General features: G+C 36.1%; 1 protein-coding gene across 2 annotated transcripts in view; it reads right to left on the bottom strand.

The window, feature by feature from the left end:
• The window catches only part of CD200R1 (CD200 receptor 1), a 41,582-nt gene that overhangs the window by 6,296 nt on the left and 8,230 nt on the right, over positions 1-27,056 (bottom strand). For both annotated transcript variants that reach the window (XM_084986566.1, NM_001243546.1), the window contains 4 exon segments: positions 9,780-9,863; positions 8,701-8,760; positions 5,421-5,738; positions 5,048-5,299 (listed from right to left, as the gene is read on the bottom strand). In XM_084986566.1, coding sequence (XP_084842692.1) covers positions 5,048-5,299; positions 5,421-5,738; positions 8,701-8,760; positions 9,780-9,863 — 714 coding nt within the window.

The raw sequence follows: 27,056 nt of genomic DNA, 5'->3' as shown, positions 1-27,056 counted from the left end.
GCTATCTTATTGCATGTGAAGGATAAGGAAAGGTAAGAAGGTAAAGTAAAATCTTCATCTACTGTAAGAAGTGGTTACACTATGTCTACATTTTCTATATTAAGAAATGGCAGCATAACCATGTTGTTTATAAAAATTGAGTCAATTCCCAGAGGAAACACTTGAAGATTTGAAAGCACTTACCTCTGAAGGGTTGTGTGAGAATGGAGAGGTGGGGGTGGAGAGACAGAGAAAGGGCTGATGTTTTCATTATAAAACATGTGGCTCAGCGGTTAGCAAACCTGATTAGCATCCATGAGGACTCGGGTTTGATCCCTGACCTTGCTCAGTGGGTTAAGGATCCGGCATTGTGGTGAGCTGTGGTGTAGGTCGCAGATGCAGCTTGGATCCAGCGTTGCTGTGGCTCTGGTGTAGGCCAGCAGCTACAGTTCCGATTGGACCCCTAGCCTGGGAACCTCCATATGCTGTGGGTGTGGCCCTAAAAGACAAAAAAAAGACCAAAATAATAATAAGAAGAAGAACATTATAAAACAACATAGAGGTTGGCCAACATATGGAGACTGGGGGAGGGTGAACACTTGAGCCACTTGAATTTCCCCATTCCTCTCCCTACACATCTCTTCTGTCTGGCAGTTCCTGAGTTATATCCTTTTGTAATAAACCAGTGATCTAGAAAGTAGAAAATTAACTGAACTGGAAGAAGGGGGTCATGGGAATCTACCATCTATAGCCGGTGGATCAGAGGCACAGGTAATGACCTGGGTTTGCAACTGGTATATGAAGGGGAGGGGACACTTATAGGACTGAGTCCTCAACCTGTGGAATTTGATGCCATTTCCAGATAGATAGTGTCAGAATGAAGTTGAATCATAGGGCAAACAGCTGGTGTCTGAGAATTGTTTGGTGTAGGGAAGCATTGCCCACCCCCATGTTGCTATTGGTCTAGGAACCTAATTTACCTATAAAAATGATGAGGTTAGGTCTTTACCACAGAAATAACTTCTTTTGCTTATGAGTTATATAGATTCCTTTTACATATTCTGAAAGGCCAATTTTAATTATTGATTAAATTGTAATATTTTATTAATTATATAGGCCAAGGTAGTTAAGGCATCAAGATAAAAAGTTGGCTAAAATAACCACTGGTATTATGTAGATATACTATCTGCTGCCTGATTGTAAACTTGTGGATAGCAGTAGGATCCTGTTGATTCAAGTTCATCAAAGCTGACAGGCACATGTGGGAGCACAGTAAGTATGTATGCTGGAAAACGATAAAATCTAGGACAAAAAAAAGTCAAATGGCTGGAAACCCTTTAGGGGCTGAGGTAGCAGAGTCTGAGCCATAGTCAGAGGCCAAGGCCAGAATTTTCCTCCACAAGTTTTTCTTTTTTTTAATTTTTTAATTTTATTTTACTTTATTGTTTGTCTTTTTAAGGCCACACCTTTGTCAAATGGAAGTTCCCAGGCTAGGGGTCTAATCAGAGCTGTAGCTGCTGGGCTATACTACAGTCACAGCAATGCAGGATCCAAGCCACATCTACAACCTACACCACAGCTCATGGCAATGCCAGATTCTTAACCCACTGAGTGAGGCCAGGAATCAAACATGCATCCTCATGGATATTACTTGGGTTCATTACCACTGAGCCAGGATGGGGACTCCCCTCCACAAGGTTTTATTGGAAATAAATCTGTACAATGTACTAATCAACCAGCACAAAAGAGGCTATTAATCTTGAAAGGCATTGCCCTATCCTAGAGTTGATTTTCCAGAAATTGAGAAATTATGCCTTAAAGAAGATGGAGTTTCTGCTGACCATCTCATAGAAATGAAATGTATTTGAAAAAAAATCCCTTATATATGGTAAATAATATTTTATGTTCTGTTTTAAAATTTAAATGAGCTATCTCATGCAATTCCTCAACCAAAGGATCTAAAACAAATTAAACTCATTTCTAATGTTGTCATTACGTCAGTGATCCTCAAGAGAAAACAACATCTATATCTGCTTGTTAGAATAATTAAAATCACCTAAAAAGATAATGCCTATCAAAAAAAATTCTGATAAATTAACAGGAAATTGTCCTTTTAAAAATGATGAATATGGAGTTCCTGTTGTGACCCAGCGGTAATGAGCTCGACTAGTATCCATGAGGATGTGGTTTCAATCCCTAGCCTTGCTCAGTGGGTTAAGGAACCAGCGTTGCCATGAACTGCCGTATAAGTCACAGACATGGCTTGGATATGGCATTGCTGTGGCTGTGATGTAGGCTGGCAGCTACAGCTCTGATTTGACTCCTAGCCTGGGAACTTCCATATGCCAAAGGTGTAGCCCTAAAAAAAGTAAAATACAATGATAAATATATATTATTTCCAGCCAGTAAATTTTATAATAATGAATAACATATATTAAACTCATAAATGAAAAATAATAATAAAATCTATTATTTCCCATGGGTCTAAGATACTTCTTGCATAGAACATAAGATGATAAATAGGGTATATTTTCCATTTCTCGGCTTAATGAAAATATTTTATATAGTAAAAGCATTATAAATAATGTTTAATATGTCTTACCCAATATAGTTCAGCCTAGGAAAAATAATATTATTATTATCAATAATGCACATATTTTTAGAACCTAAAATTTGTCTGATATAGATATTCAGTTTTTATACTAATTCATTTAACCAGAACCTTTTTAAAAATGTTGCTGGATTGATCCAAAAATGTATTAAGGTCTAATCTGGTTGGCTCCCCGATATACAATTGAAAATTCCTCAGGCTATAACAATTTTATTTCTTCCTTCTTTTATTATTTTAACTTCAAATAAATGGTTAAAAATATAAGGTTTAGGAGTTCCCGTCGTGGCACAGTGGTTAACGAATCAATGCGGGTTCGATCCCTGCCCTTGCTCAGTGGGTTAATGATCCGGCATTGCCACGAGCTGTGGTGTAGGTCACAGACGCTGCTCGGATCCCGCGTTGCTGTGGTTCTGGTGTAGGCGGGCAGCTACAGCTCTGATTAGACCCCTAGCCTGGGAACCTCCCATATGCCGTGGGAGCGGCCCAAGAAATGGCAAAAAGACAAATATTTGTATGTATATATATGGTTTATTTCTAGAAGAGATCATAGGCAAAACATTCTCTGACATCAACTGTGCAAACGTTTTCTTAGGTCATTCTCCCAAGGCAACAGAAATAAAAGCAAAAATAAACCAATGGGACCTAATCAAACTGACAAGCTTTTGCACAGCAAAGGAAACCATTAAAAAAAAAAAAAAAGACAACCTAGAGAATGGGAGAAAGTAGTTTCAAACAATGCAACTGATAAGGGCTTAATCTCTAAGATATGCAAACAACTTATACAACTCAACAGCAAAAAAAACCAACAACCCAATTGAAAAATCGGCAAAAAACCTGAATACACATTTTTCCAAAGAATATATACAGATGGCCAACAAGCACATGAAAAAAATGCTCAACATCACTAATTATTAGAGAAATGCAAATCAAAACTGCTATGAGGTAACACCTCACACCTTTCAGAATGGTCATCATTAACAAGTCAACAAATAACAAATGCTGGACAAGGTGTGGAGAAAAGGGACCCTCCTTCACTGTTGGTGGGAATGTAAATTGATAAAACCGCTATGGAAAACAGTGTGGAGGTACCTCAGAAAACTAAATATAAAACTACCATATGACCCAACAATCCCACTCGTAGGCATATATCTGGACAAAACTTTCATTGAAAAAGATACATGCACCTGAATGTTCATCGCAGCACTATTCACAATAGCCAAAACGCGGAAACAACCTAAATGTCCATCGACAGGTGAATGGATTAAGAAGATGTAGTATGTATACACAGTGTAATACTACTGAGCCATTAATAAGAACAAAATAATGCCATTTGCAGCAACATGTATGGTAGAGACTCTCATACTAAGTGAAGTAAGTCAGAAAGAGAAAGACAAATACCATATGATATCGCCTATGTCTAGAATCTAGTATATGGCACAAATGACCCTTTCCACAGAAAAGAAACTTGTGGACTTGAAGAAAAGACCTGTGGTTGCCAAGGAGGAGGGTGAGGAATGGGATAGACTGAGAGTCTAGGGTTAATAGATGCAAACTTATTGCATTTGGAGTGGGTAAGCAACGAGATCCTGCTGTACAGCACAGGGAACTATATCCAGTCATTTGTGATGGAACATGATGGAAGATAATGTGAGAAAAAGAATATAAATATGTATGTATGTATGACTGGGTCACTTTACTATACAGTGGAAATTGACAGAACACTGAAAATCAACCACAATGGAAAAAATAAAAATCATCTATTAAAAAATAAGAGGTTTATCAACCACAACCGAGAAGAATATGAGAAAGTATGCATATATGTGTATAACTGAGTCACTTCTGCTGAAATTAACACAACATTGTACATCAAGTATATTTCAATACAAAATAAATTAAGTAAAACAACATAGATTTCAAACTGTATGACTCATGTTGATTAAAATAATATTTTTAATAATAGGAAGTAAGAGTAGAATGGCAGCAGAGAGTAGAGAAAACAAGTCATAATGAATTGAATCATAGATGTTATGAATAGGCATTTAAGAAATGTCACTGGAAGAGCCTGGAAGAGAAAATTCTACCACCCTAAAAATTCATAAAGGTAATTAGGAGTGACTTAATTCTTCTAATAAAAATCATAATTATTTGTTTAAAATTATACTTTATCCTCAATTAAAACCATAGTATTTATTTAAAAGTATACTACATAAGCCAATTTAGTAATTTAGAAGAAAACATAAAAAGTAGAATAAGCTGCATTCCATAATATGGATTTTTACAACAAATTTCTGTCTTCTTCTTCTAGACAAATCTCTATTTTGAGAAGGAAAAGGAGATAAAGTATAGGGTAGAAAGGACACCTTTGAATGAAAGTTCTCTGCACACTCTTTTTTCCTTTTTAAAGTAACTCCTCTGAAAGAATGAAAATTCAAACACAAAACTAGAAAAATTACTAACCTTGATTCAGCTCTAAGAAGAGACTCTTGTTGCCAGTCACGTGGGAGACAGTGCAGGACACATTAGGTACATGACGGGCCTTCCAGTAGCACATACTCCAGACAGTCACTGTGCCATTGCCCCCGTGAGGGTTTTGCTCAGTGACACAGTCCCCCTCAGGGGTCCAGGAAATCTGAGCAGCCGGCTTCCCTGCGACCGCCTTGCACACCACAGTTCCATTCTCGCTTTGAACCAGGGTCACCTCAGGGGGTACTGCAGAAATGTAGGCATAATGCTTCAGTCTTAACACATACATGGGACAAGGAATTAGAGAGAGATTTGTTTCACTGCTAAATCTGGTTATCTGCAGTGCCACAGACATGATGTTCCTTACCTAATACTTGGAGGTGATAGCCACGATGGAAATTCCCATTTGGTGCTACCTTTTGACACCTGTAATACCCATCATGAGTGATGGCCACTGGACCAATCTGAAGGGCAGGATTCTGGTCAAGTCTGGAGGACCAGATTATTCTCTCATCAGTACAGTTTCCTGATGTGGTCTCATTTGTATCAGCCCTGTAGGCTCTGAAGCAGGGGGCCTTGTCTCTGAGGACTATTTCCCATGTTGCTACCACCACAGTTGTCCACAGCACAGGAGGGCAATAGAGCTCAGCCGTTGTATCCACCAGTACAGGTAGTGAAATATTAACTGGACACACACACACACACACACACACAGAAGATAACCAAAGAAAAGCTTGGTAAGGGATTTCATATGTTAAATTTTATCCACAGTATATTACATGAAGTTGTACTAAAACATTAACTTTGCTGGTGATCTTATTCCAGAAACATAAGTCTTACATAAGAAATTAACATTCATGAAATACATGTAATAAATTAAATCCATCCAAATGTTAACCAATTTTCCCCTGTATTATGTATCATTAGGAAAAGGCATGCATTGTATGTATGACAAACTTTTTAAAGTATTTTAAAATTAACTCAGGAGATTTAATATGAATAAAAAATAAATGAGTTCCTATCGTGGCTCAGCAGGTTAAGGACCCGATGTTGTCTTGTGAGGATGCAGGTTCAATTCCTGGCCTCACTCAGTGGGTTAAAGATCTGGTATTGCCACAAGCTATGGAGTATGTGGCAGATGCAGCTCTGACCCCATGTTGCTGTGGCTGTGGACATAGGCCACAGCTGCAGCTCCAATTTGACCCCTGACCCAGGAACTTCCATGTGCCACAACTGCAAACTTAAAAAGTAAAAAAAAAAAAAATTTAAAATAAAAAAAGACAAAAACAGTGTTCTAAATCTAATCTTTTGGTTATAGAAAATATGAGGGTTATAAAATTCATGCTCCTCAGGAAAGAATATGGACTTATTAGCAATGTAGTTTTCTCCTAAGTTTTAATGAAAGTCAAAAAATCAGTGACATGAGAAGTAAATGTTTATCCCTAAGGATGGCACTTCAGACAAATATAAATTGGAAAGTATAAGTACTTTTATTTAAAATAACTAAGATATCTCTCAGGTTAAACAAGTTGGAAATTCTGAGTTTAATTTTTATGCAGAGAATTACAGATCAGGGAAAACAATAGATACTTTTAAAAAGCTATGATATCTTTAGTTGAATCATCCCACAAAAATTGAAAATGGTAATGACAAGAATTGAAAATGGGGACACATATACTGACATGTGTCCCCGATTAACAGGGGTTTGCTGAGAGGTGATTAGGTTTATCTATTATAGTTCACCTTTAACAGAGGAAAGTGTGAGTGATTTCATCACTTTAACATGAACAGAACCAGTGGTGGGGGCGGAATTTTTATGTGGCTGAAGCTTATTTTTTCTAAACGCTGCATTTAATATCTCTCCTCTCCTCTTGATGTCACATGCCTCTTCCATGATGTCCTCAAGCCTTTGCATTTCATGGCCAAATATTTTTGTTCGCATAACTAGATAAAGAGGGAGGATTTTAAAAGCAAATCAGAGAGAACAGTTGAATTCATGCTCTTGCCACCATGCCAGGTGGCATCTTACAAAGGGAATCTCCAACTTGGACAAGGCTTAGAGACAAGCAAGAATGTGGCATGTTAGAGAATTACTAGAGGTTGGGTGTGAGAAGCATATATGTGCACAAGGGAAAGATGCTCAAGATAAATCCAGGAAGATAAGAGACTGGTGAGGGAGCAAGTTGTGAATGTTCTGCTGTTCTTGGGAATTTGAACTTTAGCTTGTTAGCAGTGAAGACTTAAAGATTTTGCCTAATATCTATCCTTAAGATCTGACTATCTTTTAAAAGAAAGTAGCAGCTATTCAAATAAATATGCAATTGAACAGGGGCAGAGTATCCAAAGAAATCCAATGATGAGGATTCCAAGCACTGTTCTATGTCACCCTCCTCTATTCTATGACCTTCAGTCAATCACCCATCACCTAGAATGATAGTTCTTATGTTACTGCTATTATTTCACCCTTCCTTCATCCTCTTCTTTCTTTTTTTCATATCTGTTGTGATAATCTACCAATGGCCAGTATCTCCTTACTGCTCAGTGGGTTTGGCACTTGTCTACAGAATATTCTCTATACACGTCTGTGATTAGCAAGGGGATTTCAACTCCTATTTCACTGAGGAAATAGAGGGTAGATTCTCATCTTTTCTCCCAAACCAGCAATGATATCCCATCTTTTCTGCATCTTTGGCTATAAATCCCTTTTGGTGCCATCCAACCTTAGGCGCACAGACAAATTTGAATTGGCTTTGGGGAATTTCCTTTTTTTTTTTTTTTTCCTCATACCCTAGTTTAAGTTCTCATCATCATGTACCTAGATTGCTGCAAAATCCTCCTAACTTCTAGCTCTACCTCAAAACTCTTCTCCCTTCAGTTCATACCTTATAATTTTGCAGTGAGTACTTCATTCTATAACACGAATGTGATTCCCTCAACTCCAGAACCCTTCAGACATCTCTCATTGCCTGAAGAATAAATTTAAATGTCTTTGCATTGGCTTTGAAAGTCTTTTTCATATTGGCTCACTTTGCAATTGGGGAGAGAGGCTTTATTTCTTTTTTAAAATTTTATTGAAGTTTAGTTGATTTACAATGTTTTGTTCACTTTTGCAGCTTTACCACCCACTATATTGCCCCCACACTCCAGAAGAAAAAAAATCAAGCACAAATCCATTTTCTTGTCTTTTCTCACATTGTTTTCATGATCTGAGGTGCTCTATACAACATCTTTTTCTATTAAAATACACTTTTTTTAAGACCCAGTTCACATGCTGCATCCTCTGTGAAGCATATTCTAAGCCTTGGTGCTTAACTACTTCCTCTCTACACTCTTGGTTCAAGAGATGTGAGTGCTTATCTCCTCTGTTATGTGATAGCTGTGATCCTGTCTGGATCCCCCCACAAAACTGAGCTCCCTGGGCCTCTCTGACAATCTTGCTCATCTTTATGTTCCCCACAAGGCCTAGGACAGTGCTTCATGGAGAAAGCTCCATAATCTTTCAGTGGAATTAAACTGCTTGGGTTCCTTCAGGTCCCCGATCCTATAGCATTCAGATCACCATATTCTTCACCTGGGCACAAGGCTGGCACTTGGTCCAAACCATTAACTATGTTTCTTCAGTACTAGCTTCAAAAAAAGCATATTACCTTCTGCAAGAGGTGTTACAGTGCTCTGTTTTCTGTATGTAGATGAAGTAATTGTTGAAGCTAGAAAATATTCAAAGAAAAGTAAATGAAACCAATTTAGGTAATTAAATAAAATGGAAGCTGTTATTTCCCTACAAAAAGTTACATACAACATGATAATCAATTAATCATAATTAAAATTACACAAAATTCCTTGCAAAACATAAATTGGAAGTTGTTCCATCATGACATAGGAAAACATGCTCACATTTGAAAATACATTTATCAGTTATTAATGAATGATTTTCCATTTGTGAAACATGCTATCTTGTACTTAATACTTATTTTGTACAAAGTAACCCCTGCCTTCATCAATTCCCTGGCCACAATGGATTTGTCCATCACGGGCACCTCACATGAGCTGGTCTGATTATAGAGTCCTCTTTCCATACACCACCCCTGATTAAAAAATTTTGGACCAGTGGTAAGCACCTCACCCAAATGGACAAATAAGAGTATTTCTCAAGAATTTTGGAACCGCAGCTGAGAGGGATAGCTCATCACTTTTTCTTCCTTATTTTTCCTACTGTGATGGTGAATTTTATGTGACAACTTGTTGAGGCTGCGGTACCCAGATAGTTGGTCAAACATTATTCTAGATTTTTTTGTGAAGGTATTTTTTATCAGTAGACTTTGAGTAGAGTAAGTTATCCTCTGTAATGTAGGTAGGTCTCATCCCATCAGTTGAAGGCTTTAATAGAAAAAGGCTGGCCTTTCAGGAAAGGGAATTCTGCCAGAAGACTGACTTCAAACTCAAACTGCAACTCTTCCCTGAGTCTCTTGCCTGCTGACCTACCCTGCAGGTTTTGGACTTGCCAAGCTTCTACGACCATGTGAACCAATTCCTTAAAGTAAATCAATTTATCTATCTACCTAATCTATCGTTATCTCTCTCTACAGGATGTATGCCAAATACACACATACATCTTTATTCTATTTCTCTGAGGAACCCTAATACACTTACCTTGGAGAAAAAATGTAAAACTGTACATGCATCAAGTACTTTTCTACTAAAATTATCACTAAAAGATGAGCATTACCCAAACTGTATTTGTCCTGGTGAATCTGTGGCATTATTGAGTTGTTTGATGTAAAAGGACCTTCCGTTCCTGCACTTGAACGTCCTGAAAAGACATATGGAGTAAAAAGAGGAATATGCATTAGTATTTCTGACTCCTAACTAAAATCACATTTTTTCACTTTTTTTTCAGGCTGTTTTGGGGGTGCAGTTGCCAATGAAAACGTAAATCATGCCAGCAAGCAAAAGTCTCAGAAAATGTGTCCCATTATAAACTTTGATTGATCTTCCTACCTGTTTGCCATGTCCTTACTTCAGGCCCAGAGTCCCTCACTACCCTCCTATATTTATGTTCAAGTCAGAGTATCACTTCTCCCAGGCTTATATACATTGAGTCTATCTCCAAATGTGAAAAAGGTACCAGTGAAGAGGTAGAAGTTTAGTATTGATGTGTTGATTGCATGATGGTATAGAATAAAAGAAGTTTCCTAAACATGTTGAAATCACATTACATAGACAACTATCTTTTTTTTTTTTTTTTTTTTTTTCTGGTCTTTTTGCCATTTCTTGGGCCACTCTCGCAGCATATGGAGGTTCCCAGGCTAGGGGTAGAATCGGAGCTGTAGCCACTGGCCTACGCCAGAGCCACAGCAACGCGGGATCCGAGCCGCATCTGCAACCTACACCACAGCTCACGGCAATGCCGGATCCTTAACCCACTGAGCAAGGGCAGGGATCGAACCCGCAACCTCATGGTTCCTAGTCGGATTCATTAACCACTGCGCCATGATGGGAACTCCGACAACTATCTTATTAGGTTCAAATTTTATAAGGCTGGAATCCCCATTGTGATGCAGTGGGTTAAGAATCTGACTCTAGCAGCTCAGGTTACTGTGGAAGTGTAGGTTGGCTTCCTGGCCTGGTGCAATAGATTAAAGGATCCAGCATTATTGCAGCTGCAGTGTGGGATGCACTTGTGGCTCAGCTTCATTCCCTGACCCAGGAACTTCCATATGCTGTGGGTGCAGCCATTTAAAAAAATATATATATAAGGCAAGCTCTGAGATTAAGCAGTTTTTGAGTATCAACTCCTAACAAAGGAGTAGGGAGGCATAGAGACATAATAAACCATACACTCTTCTCTTTACAAGCCTAAGATCCAGGTGAGAAATTAGCTATGTAAAGAGATTACAATGTAAAGTTTTTAGTGTAATGATAGAAGTATACATAATGTCTAGAAGTTAAAAACAAACAAAAAAAAAAGACATGTTTAATTCTAAGAGAGCAGTAGTAAGAGATTAGGAAAGGCTCCCTGCAATAGATGATATTTGAGCTGGATCACAGAAGATAAGGAGTCTTCCAGGAAGATAGAAGGAAAAAGAAAATCGTACAACAAATGGCATTTAGAAGAAGGCATGACACCATATGGGATTTTCACAGAAATACACGTGGTCATTATGTGAGAAAAATGATCTGCGATTAGAATTGAGGCTGGATATTGGCAGGCTTTAACTGTGGAAAGCACAAAACTCCTAAAATCGTTCACAAGGAAATGATATACTTCTTTTGCATCTACATTGGGTGTATCTAGCCAGCAGGGAGAAACATTTTAGTTTATTTTTGTGCATGGTGTAAGAGAATGCTGTAGTTTCATTCTTCTATATGTAGCTGTCCAGTTTTCACAGCAGCACTTATTGAAGAGGCTGTCTTTTCTCCATTGTATATTCTTGCATCCTTTGTCATAGATTAGTTGACCATATGTGCATAGGTTTATTTCTTGGCTTTTTGTCCTGTTCCATTGATCTATACATTTGTTTTTGTGTCAGGACCATACTGTTCTGATATCTATAGCTTTGTAGTATGGTCTTAAGTTGGGGAGCTTGATTCCTTCAGCTCTGTTTTTCTTTCTCAAGATTGCTTTGGCAGTTTGGAGGTCTTTGGTATTTCCATACACATTTTTTTAAATTTTTTTTCTAGTTCTGTGAAAAATGCCATTGGTAATTTGATGGGGATTGCACTGAATCTATAAACTGCCTGAAGACCTAAACATGAGGCCAGATTATTATAAAACTCCTAAAAGAAAACATAGGCAAAACACTCTTTGACATAAATTGCAGCAATATTTTTTTTTTGATCTGCCTCCTAGAGTAATAAAAATAAAACCAAAAATAAACGTGTTGTGGCTCAGCAGGTTAAAAACTGGGCATAGGGTCTGTGAGACTGCAGGTTCAATCCTTGGCCTCGTTCAGTGGGATAAGTATCTGGAATTACTGCCAACTGTGGAGTAGGTTGCAGATGCAGCTCAGATCCAGTGTTGCTATGGCTGTGGCATGGGCCAGCAGCTGCAGTTCTGATTCAACCCCTAGCCCAGGAACTTCCATGTGCTGCAGGTACAACTGTGAAAAGAAGAGGGGGGAAAAGGGACCCAATTAAACTTTAAAGCTTTTTCACAGCAAAGGAAGTCATTGAAAAATGAAATGACAACCCACAGAATAGGAGAAAATTTTTGCAGATGAAGATACTGACAAGGCATTAATCGCCAAAATATACAAAATACACAAAAATCTCATACAACTTTATATCAAAAAACCAAACAATTCACAATCAAAAATCTGCAGAAGATCTAAATAGACATGTCTCCAAATAAAACAGATCAGATGGCCAAAAGCACATGAAAAAATGCTCAACATCACTAATTATTAGAGAATGCAAAACTACAATGGGATATCACCTCTGGCAATCAGAATAGCCATCATTAAAAAGTCTACACCACAGTCTAAAAAGGCTGTGGTGTAGACCGGCAGCTGTAGCTCCAATTTGAGCCCTAGTGTGAGAACTTCCACATGCTACATTGCAGCCTTAAAAAGCAAAAAAAAAAAAAAAAAAAGTCTACAAATGGGAGTTCCTGTTGTAGCTCAGTGGTAACAAACCCAGCTAGTATCCATGAGGACATGGGTTCGATCCCTGGCCTTGCTCAGTGGGTTTAAGTATCTGGCATTGCCACAGGCAGCAATGTGGGTTGCAGACACAGCTTGGATCCTGTGTTAATGTGGCTATAGCATAGGCTGGCAACTGTAACTCTGATATGACCCCTAGCCTGGGAGCTTCCATATGCTGCACATGAGGCCCTAAATGCAAAAAAAAAAAAAAAGGAAAAAAAGAGTCTACAAACAATAAATGCTGGAGAAGGTGTAGAGAAAAGGAACCCTCCTATACGGTTGGTGAGAATGTAAGCTGGTACAACCACTGTGAAAAACAATGTAGAGCTTCCTTAAGACTAAATATAGAATTACCATGTGATCCGGCAATCCCACTCTTGGGCATATACCCAAAGAAAACCATAATTCGACAAGGTATGTCCACCCCAATGTTTGTTGCAGCACTATTTACAATAGCCAAGACAAAGAAGCAGTATAAATGCCCATTGACAGAGGACTGGGTAAAGAAGATGTAATATATATTGAATATACATTGAAATAATATGGAGCATTACTTGGCCATAAAAAGAACAAAATAATGCCATTTTCAGCAACATTTCTGGACCTAGAGATTGTCATAGGCAGTGAAGTAAGTCAGACAAGACAAATATCATATGTGATCACTAGTATGTGGAATTTAATAAAAATGATACAAAAGAGCATATTCACAATGCAGAAAAAGATTCAAAGATTTCAAAACTAAACGTATGGTTACCAAAGGGGAAATGTTGAAGGGAGGGATAAATTGGGAGGTTGGGATTGACATATACACACCACCATATACAAAATCAATATGTAACAAAGGCCTGCTGTAAACACAGGGAAATCTACTCAATATTCTACAATGGTATATATGGGAAAAGAATCTGAAAGAGAATAGACATGTATATGTATAACTTATTCACTTTGCTGTACACTTGAAGCTACCACAACATTGTAAGTCAACTATACTCCAATAATTCTTTTTAAAAAAAGAGAAACATTTTAGGATAAAATTCAATGCAAAGTTTTTCTGGAGAAATTTTGGATACACTACCCCTCTTATCTACCATTTTCTTTAATAAAATATTGTTTTAAAATAATTTTTGAACACTTACACTAGGAACAGATTTTTGGTAGTTTGCATGCTATTCATTTCAGTGTCTCCATATTGACAGGTATTATCATCCTCATTTTATAGTTAAAAAAATTTAGACTCAGTAATAAAGCAGTTTGGCCAAGCCCACCCAGCTTGTAAGTTTCTCCTATTGCCCAATTTTTCTTGTGCAAGTAGTCCTCACTGCAGTGAGTAAAAACCAAGGGTTGGAGCCTAAGAAATATACTAGGATAAATACATTACCCAAATTAACCCAAGTCAAGAGACTTGGGGAAGCAAGTCTAAGCCATGTTTCTGTAGAAACACTAAGAGACAAAAGTCTGAAAGAACATATCAAAAGGCAAGTCCAAAGAATCATGATTATAATGGCGTATGGACACAAGCATTATGAATTCTGAAGCTGAATGGGAATAGCTGAGCTAAAGATGAAGATTTGAAACAATTGCCAAAATTCATGTGCCAAACCCATTACTTCCTTACTAGACTGTAAGCTCCAGGGGGGGCAGAGATTTTTAACTACAGTGTTCATTCTGCATCCTTAGAATGCAGAAGAGTGGCTGCACAGCTTTCTGGCTTATGGCTGGCTCAAGCTAGGTTAGAAGTACATAGCTCTCTTAGTCATTTAGAAAGAAGCTTAACATCATTCATGGTAAAAGAAATACAAATCAAAACTATGTAGAAATGCTGTTGCTCACTTATAGCATTGTCAAAATCCAAAAATTTGACAACATATTCTCTTTACAAAGCTGTGAAAAGAGAGGAATGCCAATATATGGCCGGCATGTTAAATGTTATAGCTTCAATAATGGAAAATTTGGAGTTCCCATCGTGGCTCAACAGAAACGAATCTAACTAGTATCCATGAGGTGTGTATTCGATCCCTGGCCTCACTCAGCAGGTTAAGGATCCAGAGTTGCTGTGTCTGCGGTGTAGGCTGGCAGCTGTAGCTCTGATTAGACCCCTAGCCTGGGAACTTGTATATGCCATGGGTGTGGCCCTAAATAGCACACACAAAAAAAAAAAAGGAAGATTTGACAGTAAATAGCAAAGTTACATATGCATTTTCCTTTTGATCCAACAATATCACTTCTCAGAATCTATCCCAAAGATATGCAGGCAATAAGGCAATAGTGAGAAATATATATACACTAGGCTGATCATTATAATATTGTAATAGTAAGATTTTTAGAAATAACCCAAATAGCCACCCATAGGGAGCTAGTTTTCTAAATTATGGTACATCCACAAAGTGAAGTACAATGAAACTCTTGAAAAGGATGAAGTATTATGGAATGATCTCCAGGACATATTGTTAAGTGAAAGAAGTAAGATAGATAAAAGTGTATATAATATCAAGTTTTGTGACATGCAGCTATAGCAATGCTTACAGAAAAAAATATAGTTTTAAATACTAATTACAAAACAAAACAAAAAAATTAAGATCCACCTAAACAGCTAAAAACAAAAGGAAGAAAATAATAAAAGAGCAGAAATCAACAAAATAGAAAATGAGCAAGATAAAAATTAGCAAAATCAAAAGCTGGTTCTTGGAAAAGTTGTTCGATATTTATAAACCAATAGCCCAGATTTATCAAGAAAAAAGCAGAACATAGGAGTTCCCGTCGTGGCCCAGTGATTAACGAATCTGACTAGGAACCATGAGGTTGCAGGTTCAGTTCCTGGCCTTGCTCAGTGGGTTAAGGATCCGGTGTTGCCTTGAGCTGTGGTGTAGGTTGCAGACGTGGCTCGGATCCCGTGTTGCTGTGTCTCTGGCATAGGCCGGTGGCTACAGCTCCAATTCGCCCCCTAGCCTGGGAACCTCCATATGCCAAGGGAGCGGCCCTAGAAAAGGCAAAAAGACAAAAAAGAAAAAAACATAAACATCTAATATCAGGAAAGAAGGAACATTAACATAGATACTATATTTATGAAAATAGTAAGCAAGTATTAACTACTTTATGCTAACCAAAATTAAATAACAGATAAAATGGAGAAATTCACTGGAGGTAAAGATTTCAAACTTTGTTTGGAATTAAACTGATAATCTGAAAAACCTAATGTTTATTAAAGAAATTAAATTTGTTGATAAAAATCTTCCCACTGGAGTTTCTATCGTGGCTCAGTGGTAACGAACCTGACTAGTATCCATGAGGATGCAGGTTCAATCCCTGGCCTCACTCAGTGGGTTAAGGATCCAGCGTTGCCATGAGCTGTGGCGTAGTTTACAGACATAGCTTGGATCCTGTGTTGTTGCTGTGGTTGTGACCTAGACTGATAACTGCAGCTCCAATTCAACTCTAGCCTGGGAACTTCCATATGCTGTGGGTGTGGCCCTTAAAAAAAAAAAAAGAAAGAAAGAAAAATCTTCCCACCAAGTTGGCAACACTGTCAAATATTTCCCCCCTAGGGCTGCAGGCGTGGCATATGGAAGTTCCCAGGCTAGGGGTTGAATCAGAGCTACAGCTGCCAGCCTATGTCACACCCACAGCAATGCCAGATCTGAGCTGCATCTGTGTTGCATTTGTGACCTATACCACAGCTCGTGGCAATGCCACATCCTCAACCCACTGAATGAGGCCAGGGATCAAACCTGCATCCCCATGGGTACTAATCAGATTCATTTCTGCTGTGCCACAAGGCGAACTCCCTACAGTGTCAAATTTAATCAAGCATTTCATAAAGTAATATCAGATCTACACAAACATTCCTTCAGAAAATAGACAAGGAGGAAACATTTCTGTACTCATTTTACAAGGGTAGAATTAACTATACCCAAACCAGGTGAGCGCATTACAAATAAGAACAAGACCAGCAGACTTATTTAACATAAAAATTTTCAAAAAATATTAGCAAATCAAATCTAGCGTTTTTAATACAACATGATCATGTAGGGTTTTTCTCAGGAATGCAGTTTGAATACTCAAAAATCAATGAAATTGACCACATTAATAGAATAAGGGGGAAAACATGATTATTTTAGCAGATTTAGAAAAAGCATTTGACAAAACTCAGCACTCATTCATTATTTTTAAAACTCTAGGAATAGAAGTTAATCTCTTCAAACCCTTAAAGAGCATTGAAGAAAATATGACAGCTAACATCATACTTAATGAAATATTTCCCCTCTAAAATTAAGAACGGAGCAAGAATTTCTGCTCTTAGTACTTCTTTTCAATTTGTAATCCAGGTTCTAGTGATTGCAGTAAGGCAAGGGGAAAAGAGACGTACAGATCAGAAACAAAAACATAAAACTGTCTTTAATTGCAGAAGGCATGATGGTTAGAGATCTACAAAACCACTCCTAGAATTAATTGAATTTAGCAAGGTCATGGTATAAAAACACTAATTATATTTTTAAATAATTGTATTTTATATATAGCAGTGCATAATTAAAAAATAAAAATTTTTAATTAATTCTATTTATAATAATGCAAAAAACTATTGAATAAATTTAACAAAAGATGCACAAGTCTTGTACACTGAAAACCACAAGATATCACTGAGATAAATTAAAGAATACCTGTATAGATGAAGATAAGTATCTTGTTCTTGGATGGAAATATTCAATTGTTAAGAGGTCAGTTCTCCTCAAATTGGTCCACAGTTTCTACATGGTCTTAATTAAAAGCTTGTAGTATTTTCTGTGAAAACTGAGAAGCTAGTTCTGAAATTTATATAGAAATAAAGAACCTAGACTAGTCAAAGCAATGTTTAATAATGAGTAAGACTGGAAGATTTATACCATCTAATTTTAAACTTTATTCTGAAGCTACAGTAATCAAGGCAGTCTGGCATTGGCTAAAGAATAGGCACACCTTTGTTGATTATCAATAAACTATAAATGTGTGAGTCCATTTCTAGACCCTATTCTGCTCTATTGAAGTATGTCCCTAATGATGAAATAAAATTTGATAAAGTGGACATTATCAAAATTTAAAAATTTTGCTCTTTGAAAAATATCACTAATAAAATGAAAGGTAAACCACAGATTAGAATAAAATATTTGCAATATGTGTATTTAACAAAAAATTGCTATGTAGACTATGTGAAGAACTTTTACAATTCAGTAATTTTAAAAATCAATTTTAAAAACAGGCACATGACTAGAACAGACACTTCACCAAAAAAAGAAAATTCAAACTTCTAATAAATACACAAAAATTTGTTCCACATTAGTAATCATAGAGGAACTACTGATTTAAATCACTGAAAGATAATGATTACACACCTATAAGTATGGCCAAAGTTAAAAAGATTGATAATGTGTAATTGGCAAGAGTGTGAAGCCATTGGAACTCTCATACATTACCAATGGGAATGTAAAAGAGCATAACTACACTAGAAAATTCCTGCATTTTTTTTTCAAAAGTCAAACACATGCCCACATATAACCTCACCATTCCAATCCTAGGTATTGACCCAAGAGAAATAAAAACCTATGTCCACACAAAGATTTGAGCATGAATGTTCGTAGCAGGTTTATTCACAATGATCAAAGACCAGAAACAACCCAAATGCCAATCAACAGATAGACAAGTTATCCCTATGATGGAAAAGTATTCATCAATGAAAAGGAACACACACAACATGGATGAATCTCAAAATCATTCCCTTGAGTGAAATAAGGCAGACAAAAAAGAGTACATAGTACACACTACACAAAGTACTACTACTAATATAAAATGCTGACTCATCTATGGTAACAAATAGCAGACCAGTGGTTGCTTACAGATGATGGGAATGAAGGCAAGAATAGACTACAAATATACATGGAGGAATATTTGAAGAATAGTGGAAATGTTTTGTATCTTGTTTGTGACGATAATCACAGGTACATAATACAACTGTCAAACCTCATCAAATTGTACCTTTTAAATGGACACAGTTAACTGTACATAAATTATTCCTCGATTTAATTAAAAATACCAGAAACATCAGGTTTCAGCATACATAATATTAAAACATGCATCTACACAAATAAACACAAGATAAAACACAAATGAAAAGCCCTTGACGCTGAAGATAATTTTTTAAAAAACCTTTTCCATGTAAGTCAAAATCATCAGTAGGAGTAAGATTGTCTTGTGATTTGACTACAAATGAAACCTCTTAGTCACTTTGAACACTCGCTTTGAGTTTCCCTTCCCAAGTTGTCATTGTCATATGCCTGAGCAAGTATATACCACCCACACAGTGGACACTGTACAGACATGACTGTGCAAACCTATACTCAAAGGCTTCCTCCAGTGAGTGAAAAAAGGCTCTCAGAAACAGCACATGGTTTTCTGCTGCTGTTAAAACAGTTTTTATGTATTGTAAAATCCTGAGCTCTACTGACTAAAAATGTTAGAGGTAAGCATTTCTGATATTTAACCATTCCCAGGATAAAAAAAGAAAAAACCCGATTCAGTAACTATTATTAACCAAAATAGAACATGGATTACACCATTACTTAAATAGTTAACGTAGTTGCTTAGATAATTATTTCTAATGTATGAAGATGGGAAACAAAAAGTTAAAGATTTCCCGCTCTTTCATTTATCTACATGGTTTTGGGAGAATACAAACAAAGCAGTAAGGTATTTCATAAAATGAATTTTAAGCTAAAAGAATCCTAAAATTGAAGCAAAACCGTAGACTAAAATATTTGGCTATGTTCCAAAAAGATGACTATACAGTTGTAAAAGAGAACAATGCAGAATAGTTTTATTTTTACATTTCTTTTGATATTTTTCTCTAGGACTTGAGGCTTCTATGCTAGTATTGAACTAATTAGAAGTTATTCTTATTGCTTATTATGGACTTTACATCTTTACTTTTCATCTTCATAGTTTTTAACATTTAATGAACTTCCTACTTTAACATAAACACAACACAGTATACATTGAAATACATTGAATATGTTTTAACACATTGAAATCTGCGAGAATATTCTGATATTTTACATAAAGAAAACCAAATAATATAATTATTTCATTCTTCATTTGGTGTTTCAAGCTTTCAAACGTCAAAACCCTGCAAGTTATTATGAGTACGGATCTAAACCATTTTGGATTAGGCAATGAAGCAATAAAATAACTCTGTGCCATTGTGTTTATTTTAAATGGAAACTTTAATCTTTAAGAGAGATATGCTGCTTCATTTTTACTGGGTTTAAAACCTCAGCGTGTAATGTTCTTAGGATACCATTCACGAGTTATCCCTTACTTATTAAATGAATCTTTCCACAGAAAAGAAAATCATGGACTTGGAGAATAGACTTGTGGTTGCCAAGGGGTCGGGGGGTAGAGTGGGATGGCTGGGGTGCTTGGGGTTAATAGATGTAGGCTATTGCCTTTGGAATGAGTTAGCAATGAGATCCTGCTGTGTAGCTCTGGGAACTATGTCTGGTCACTTATGATGGAGCATGATAATGTGTGAAGAAAGAATGTACACATGTATGTGTAACTGGGTCACCATGCAGTACAGTAGAAAATCAACAGAACACTATAAACCAGCTATAATGGAGAAAAAAATCATTATGTAAAAAAATTTAAAAAAAATAAATGCAACTCTGAGACTGACATCTTAATCACACAAAGACCCAGAAATTCAAATTAAATTGCCAAGAACAAACTTATTTAGCTACACTAAGTATAAAATTTTTTCTAAACACCAGTATGGCAAAGTCCATACAGTATAGAAATCTTTACTATAACTTTCTGGCTCTGGAAAATTTAAAATATCAACCTTAACATTTTAGTTAGTATGTGTGTTTTATAAAAATGCACATTGTGGATATAAATTAGACATAAAACTATTATTTCCCAACAGTCTTTAGATTATGAATGAATTCAAGCAAGAACAGACATTAAATTGCCTCCTTCTATAGAGGTCCTAAAAATAAGATGAACTGTCATCCAAAGAGTCTAATTACATTTCAACCTCTAAGGCAGTGATTTTCACATTGGGAACTAATGAAAGTCCACGATAGCCAGAAAATCCATAAACTTTGTAACTTTGTGGGAAGGAAGCCTGATTTACAATTTTATTTCTGATATATAATTTAAAAGTACTACCATCCTGTAGAAATAATTGAAAGCATTACCCATTTTCTCACAAATTTTGTTATTTTCTGAATAGCAAACAGGATGTTTGGAATAAGAGACTCCTGAAATATTTTTCTCTACTAAAGCTACTTTAAAAACAATGTAGTAATTTTATGAGAAATTTAGGAAGTAAAGGAAAGGGGATTTTTTTCTGTCTTCTAAGATAATGACCAGTCTTTCACTAGTTGTTTTCATTGAGATAGTATCTGAGTGATCACCTATCACACTTATTAGAGCTTATGGACTGGTGGAGGGAAGATGGAAGCCACATTAATAATATTTATTTATCCAATTATATTAGCTAGACACTCAAATGCCTATTTATAATGGAGTTTTCACTCTAATGAGGACAATATGCATTAACCAAATAATCAAATAATTATGTGGAATTGCAATAGCAATAAATAAAAAGTATATAAAATGTATCTTAAGTAACTTTTCCTGGTGTTGAGGTAGTAGGCAGCCTCTAAGATGATTCCTACTGTTCCTCCTTCCTGATATTCATGTCTTTGTAAAATCCCCTCCTCTTGAGAGTGGGCTGGATTTACTAACAAATAGAATACAGCAGAAGTGATGGAATGTCACCATCAAGATCAAGTTATAAAAAGACTATGCCTTCTGTCCTGGCGTGCTCTCTCACTCAATCTTGTGTCGCTGTGAGAAAATAAATATTTGTTTGGGGGAGATTTATTATGCAGCAATAAGTAATTAACACAGGACCCAATGAACAAGAAGCTGATAATAGAGTGAAAGCGAGAACATTCCAAATAAAAGTACTTTTATATATAGAGAACATGTGTCTGGAGGGACTATAGGGAAAATACTAGGATGTGAAGAAAGACCAAGGGTAAAAAAAGATAGTTTCAGCTTTTGCTATTAATCTAGTCTCCCATAAGGATTTCAGAATTTTTTCCCCTGAGACAAATATATTTTCCTATGGAAGAACAGAAAAGAAAAATAAATGTTTGCCATTTGGGGAATATAAAATATTAACACGTTTTTAAATAGTAAAACTATCTTATTCTTATGTCTCAGCTTAATATTTCAGTTATCATGATCCCTACTTCCAAAAAAGAAAGAAACTGAAGTGAAAAATAAAAGATTTCTTATTTTAAATTATGTTTGTTAATTCTGCACCAGAATTTTTCCAGGGCGAACAAAACCATTTTGCAAACATCTGAAATTTAGGGTAAAAATAATTTATATTAAGGAACTACAATTACAGATGTAAATACAGATTCACCTCAACCATAATATTGAATAAATAAAGGCAGTTATAAAATAATATGCATAGTATGATTCCATTTATGCGCAATACCAAAAAAAAGACAAAATAAATTTTGTTGTTAGGAACTGCAGACACACATGGTAAAATATAAAGAAAAGCAAAGAATGATTATCCCGCAAAGAGTCCGATTATCCAAAAAGATAATGGCTACCTTTAAAGCAATGCTCAGGGGCTATAACTGGGAAAGGAAGAACTAGCAATAGTCTAGGTATTAACTTACATAGATATTCACTCTATAAATGTTCTTTAAAATGTACAACAAGCACATGAAAAAATGCTCAACATCACTGATTATTAGAGAAATGCAAATCGAAACTACCACGAGATACCATCTCACACCAGTGAGAATGGCCATCATTAGTAAGTCCACAAATAACAAATGCTGGAGGGGGTGTGGAGAAAAGGGAACCCTTCTGCACTCTTGGGAATGTAAGCTGGTACAACCACTATGGAGAACGGTATGGAGGTACCTTAGAGATCTATACATAGAATTGCCATATGACCCCGCAATCCCACTCTTGGGCATATAAAAAAGACACATGCACCTGCATGTTCATTGCAGCACTATTCACAATAGCCAAGACATGGAAACAACCCAAATGTCCACTGACAGATGATTGGATTAGGAAGGTGTGGTGTATATATACACAATGTAATACTACTCAGCCATAAAAAAAGAATGAAATAATGCCATTTGCAGCAACATGGATGCAACTAGAGACTCTCATCCTGAGTGAAGTAAGTCAGAAAGAGAAAGACAAATACCATATGATGTCACTTATATCTGGAATCTAATATAGGGCACAAATGAACCTTTCCACAGAAAAGAAAATCATGGACTTGGAGAATAGACTTGTGGTTGCCAAGAGGGAGGAGGAGGGAGCGGGATGGATTGGGAACTTGGGGTTAATAGATGCAGATTATTGCCTTTGGAATGAATTAGCAATGAAATCCTGCTGTGTAGCACTGGGAACTACGTCTAGTCACTTATGGTGGAGCATGATAATGTGTGAAAAAAGAATGTGTGTGAAAAAATATATGTGTGTGTAACTGGGTCACCATGCTGTACAGTAGAAAAAAAATGGATTGGGGAAATAACAATTTTAAAAATTTTTAATAAAAAAATTAAAAAATTAAAATGTACACATATCAGACAACCTGCAATATATATTATATGTCACTATACAAGAAAATTAAAATAAGTACAAAGAAACACAAGAATGCTTACTTTAAAAAATAATTATATTAACTATTGATCCTGGTATCACAACATATATTTTGTGTATTTATACTTTACATTTTTAAACACATTAATTTAGTAGCAGACAACAAAACACCTAATCATGCATTCTATAAACAAAATATTGGGTGGAAACCCAAAGTTTTAGCAGAGAGAAAAATAGAATAAAACACAAAGAGTAAGAAAAATCAACTAACAATTAGGGTCTTTCATTTAGTGCCTCTGTAATCTTGCACAGATTACCCTCTGAACCTCAGCTGCTTTATCTACACCTATGGGAGTTTAGGATCTGATAACAGTGGACATTGAAATCTGTTAAGGGGAAGGATGATTATTTATATCATTGATAAATGATACTAAGAGAACTAATTAGCAACTTGGGGGAAAATAACAGATTTCTATCTCAATTCTAACACAAAAAATGAAAGTCTAAATATTAATTAATTAAAGTACTGGAAGAAAATAGTACTGATTTTTTTTTCCCATAAACAGAAGATAGGGTAACTAACATCTCAGTTTGTCAGGAACTGAGGAGTTTCTTGGTACACAGGCCAAATAAAACCAGAAAAGTCCCAGGTAAACTGGGACAGTCGTTAGCTTCAGTGAAGAAATCTTTCTAATTCTAATACAAAACATAGAACCCATAAGGAAAAATTTGAGAAATTGAACTGTAGAAAGAATGGCAAAAAAATTGCATAAAATAATATTGACAAGCACAAACTGCGATATATTCACCATAGTTATGATTAAACAAAGGCCAATTTCCTCCAAAAAATATATAGAAAACATACAAACCTATTTAAAAAAAAGAAATGAAAAACTGAATTTTTTAAAATGGGCAAAAGATATGCATAGGCTAACAAAAGATTAAATTAAGCAATATGTTGAAGGGTGACTTAGCTTGTAATTATAATTATACTTTTCAAATACAACATTGTCATAAAAAACCAAACACCCAGATGGTTTATAAAAAGGAAAAATAATAAATGTTTAAGAAAAATAAAAAGCTCCAAAATACAAGTTCAATAATGAATTCAGTGAATCAATCAAATGTAGAAAGCAAAATTATGGTAAATAACAGACTTGATCCTAATTTCCAAAGTAATATAATCACAAAGTCTGTATCAGTTTATTAAGACAGCACCAATAAAAGCCATATTGTTGGGCTAATTTTTTTTTTTGAGTCAGTTACCGTCAAGTAGTCCAAAACTAATTAATGAAGATAGATTTGTCCCCTAGCTTATGGCAGATGTTGTACAGATGTGTATCAGTGATCACAAAGGTCAGTATGTTCAGTGGATGATAGTGAATATAAATGCATATCAAATGTAGAAAGATACAGGCATATGTCCTTTTATTAAGGTTCATTTTACTGAGTTTTTTTTTTTTTTAATAAATTGATGGTTTGTGGCAACCCTGTGTTTTCAGATAATGGTTAGCATTTTTTTAGTAATAAAGTATTTTGAATTAAGGTATGTACATTTTTTAGACATAATGCCACTTAATAGACTACAGTATAGTGCATAACTTTTTTTTTTTTTCCTTTTTAGGGTCACACCTGCAGTATATGGAAGTTCCCAGGCTAGAGGTTGAATCAGAGCTACAGCTGCCATCTACACCACAGTCACAGCAATGCCAGATCCAAGCCACATCTGTGATCTATACCACAGTTCACAGCAACGCTAGATCCTTAACCGTTACACTGAGGGAGACCAGGGATCAAACCCAAATCCTCATGGATGCTAGTCAAATTCATAATCCTCTGAGCCACAGTAGGAACTCAGTGATAACTTTTACATGCACTGGGAAACAAAAAAGTTTGTATGACTCATTTTATTGTGCTATTTACTCTATTGTGACGGTCTGGAACTGAACACACAGTATCTCCAAGGTATGCCTTATGTACTGCTATATTAATTCCAGCATTGTTTTTAATTCCAAGAAGAAAAAAAAACTAGAAACAACTGAAAAGTTGATCTATAGGGGCTAATTAAGTTATGAAATAATATCTATGAAAGAGTTTTGGGAACTGAGTGAAGATAATTGATACCATTTTTTGAATTTAAAATTCAGACACAATTTTAAATGGTTTATATACATATCATTTAACTTAATCCTCAGAGCAACCCTAGATACTACGTCAAGGGTTTTGGGTAGAAGCTCCAATTTAAAAATATTGGCAACTAATTCAAATTTTTTAAAATATTACATAAGCCAATTAGAAGTGTCTGCAAGCCAGATCCAGCCCATAGGCTGCCAAATTGCTGTCTCTGATGTGGAAATTAGAGACAAGGCCAAAACCAAAGTCTTGAAAACATTTAAAATTAGGAATCTGTTAGAGGAAGTGGAGTTAGCAAAAATTATGAAGAAAATTTTAAAGTAAATGCAGTGTCTTGAAGTCAGAAAGATTTCAAGACAGAAATAATCAAGATCAAATTATGTGTGAAAAGTGAAAAGTCTAAAAGTAAGGACTAAGAGGCTCTATAATTTGCTAACAAAAAGGTCGTCAGAGACCTTTAGGAGCTGTAAGAGAGTAGTGTTAGTACAGAGAGGAGCAGAATGGATTGCAAGGGCCAAGCAGAAGCAATTGTCAACAAATGTAGACATTCTCTTTCAGGAATTTTGACCCCGAAAGTATGGGATAATGAGACAGGCTTTGTCCTTTCATGTCAAACCTGAAAGAGATGGGGCAACATCTGTAATTAAGGACCGAGGGAGTATTTACAAAGAGAGGAGAGTACAGATAGAAAGAGGGACCCCTGGAAGTTACAAGAATGAAGGAGGCTAACTGGTAAAGGAGGATCCTGGAGGTGGTGGGAGGAGATGAGTCAAAAGCAAAGTGGAGGTTTGCTTCTGAAAAGACTGACACTTGGTTTCTGAGAGAGAAATAGAAAGGGCAAGAGTGGTGACAGATGCAAAAGACATTTTGAAGAAGTTTATGTTGAGGAACATTTTATGAGGATATCTATTCTGCATCAGGTAGCTGTGCAGAACTCTGGGGATGGTAGCATGAATAAGGCAAGGTCTTGGGCCTCAGAAACCTTACCATTTGGGGAAATTGAGGTTCACACTGGAAGAGGGGGTAAATCAAGATGAGCAGCCGACTGCTGGTCTACAGCAGCCTCTACAGGCTGGGTAAACAGGCAATGCAGAAAGACCTAGGACAGTGTTCTTTATCCTGGCTATCCATATCACTTGCAAAGATATGTAACAGTCCAGATGCCCAAACTCTGTGCCCTGAAAGGTCTGATTAAGCAGGCTTGAGATAGTGCCACTGTATCTTTAATATTTTAGACACTTAGGGTTACTCTATCTGGCATCTAGCTTAAAATTACCAGCTTAGAACAACCTCTGGGGGAACATCTAGGAGATATTCAATGAAGAGCAGATGGAATGACTTTTAGGGGAACAAAAACAACTAGATTTAAGTATTTTGAAGTTACCACTATTTACTATTTACTACGTGAACATTTTTTTCTAAAACTGTCAATACCACAAAAATAAATCATCTAATCAGATATTCCCATGTTATATAATAGATAAACCTTGGGAAAAGATGACATAGTATTTTGTGGTAAAGTGAAAAAAATGGTTAGGACAAAGAAAAGA

Source organism: Sus scrofa, chromosome 13, assembly GCF_054392235.1.
Source record: "Sus scrofa isolate SSC_HxYL_T2T_F1_AM1 chromosome 13, Sscrofa_HxYL_maternal_Yorkshire_Landrace_v2.0, whole genome shotgun sequence".
Lineage (NCBI taxonomy): Eukaryota > Metazoa > Chordata > Mammalia > Artiodactyla > Suidae > Sus > Sus scrofa.
This window is presented reverse-complemented; position numbering and strand designations above follow the sequence as displayed.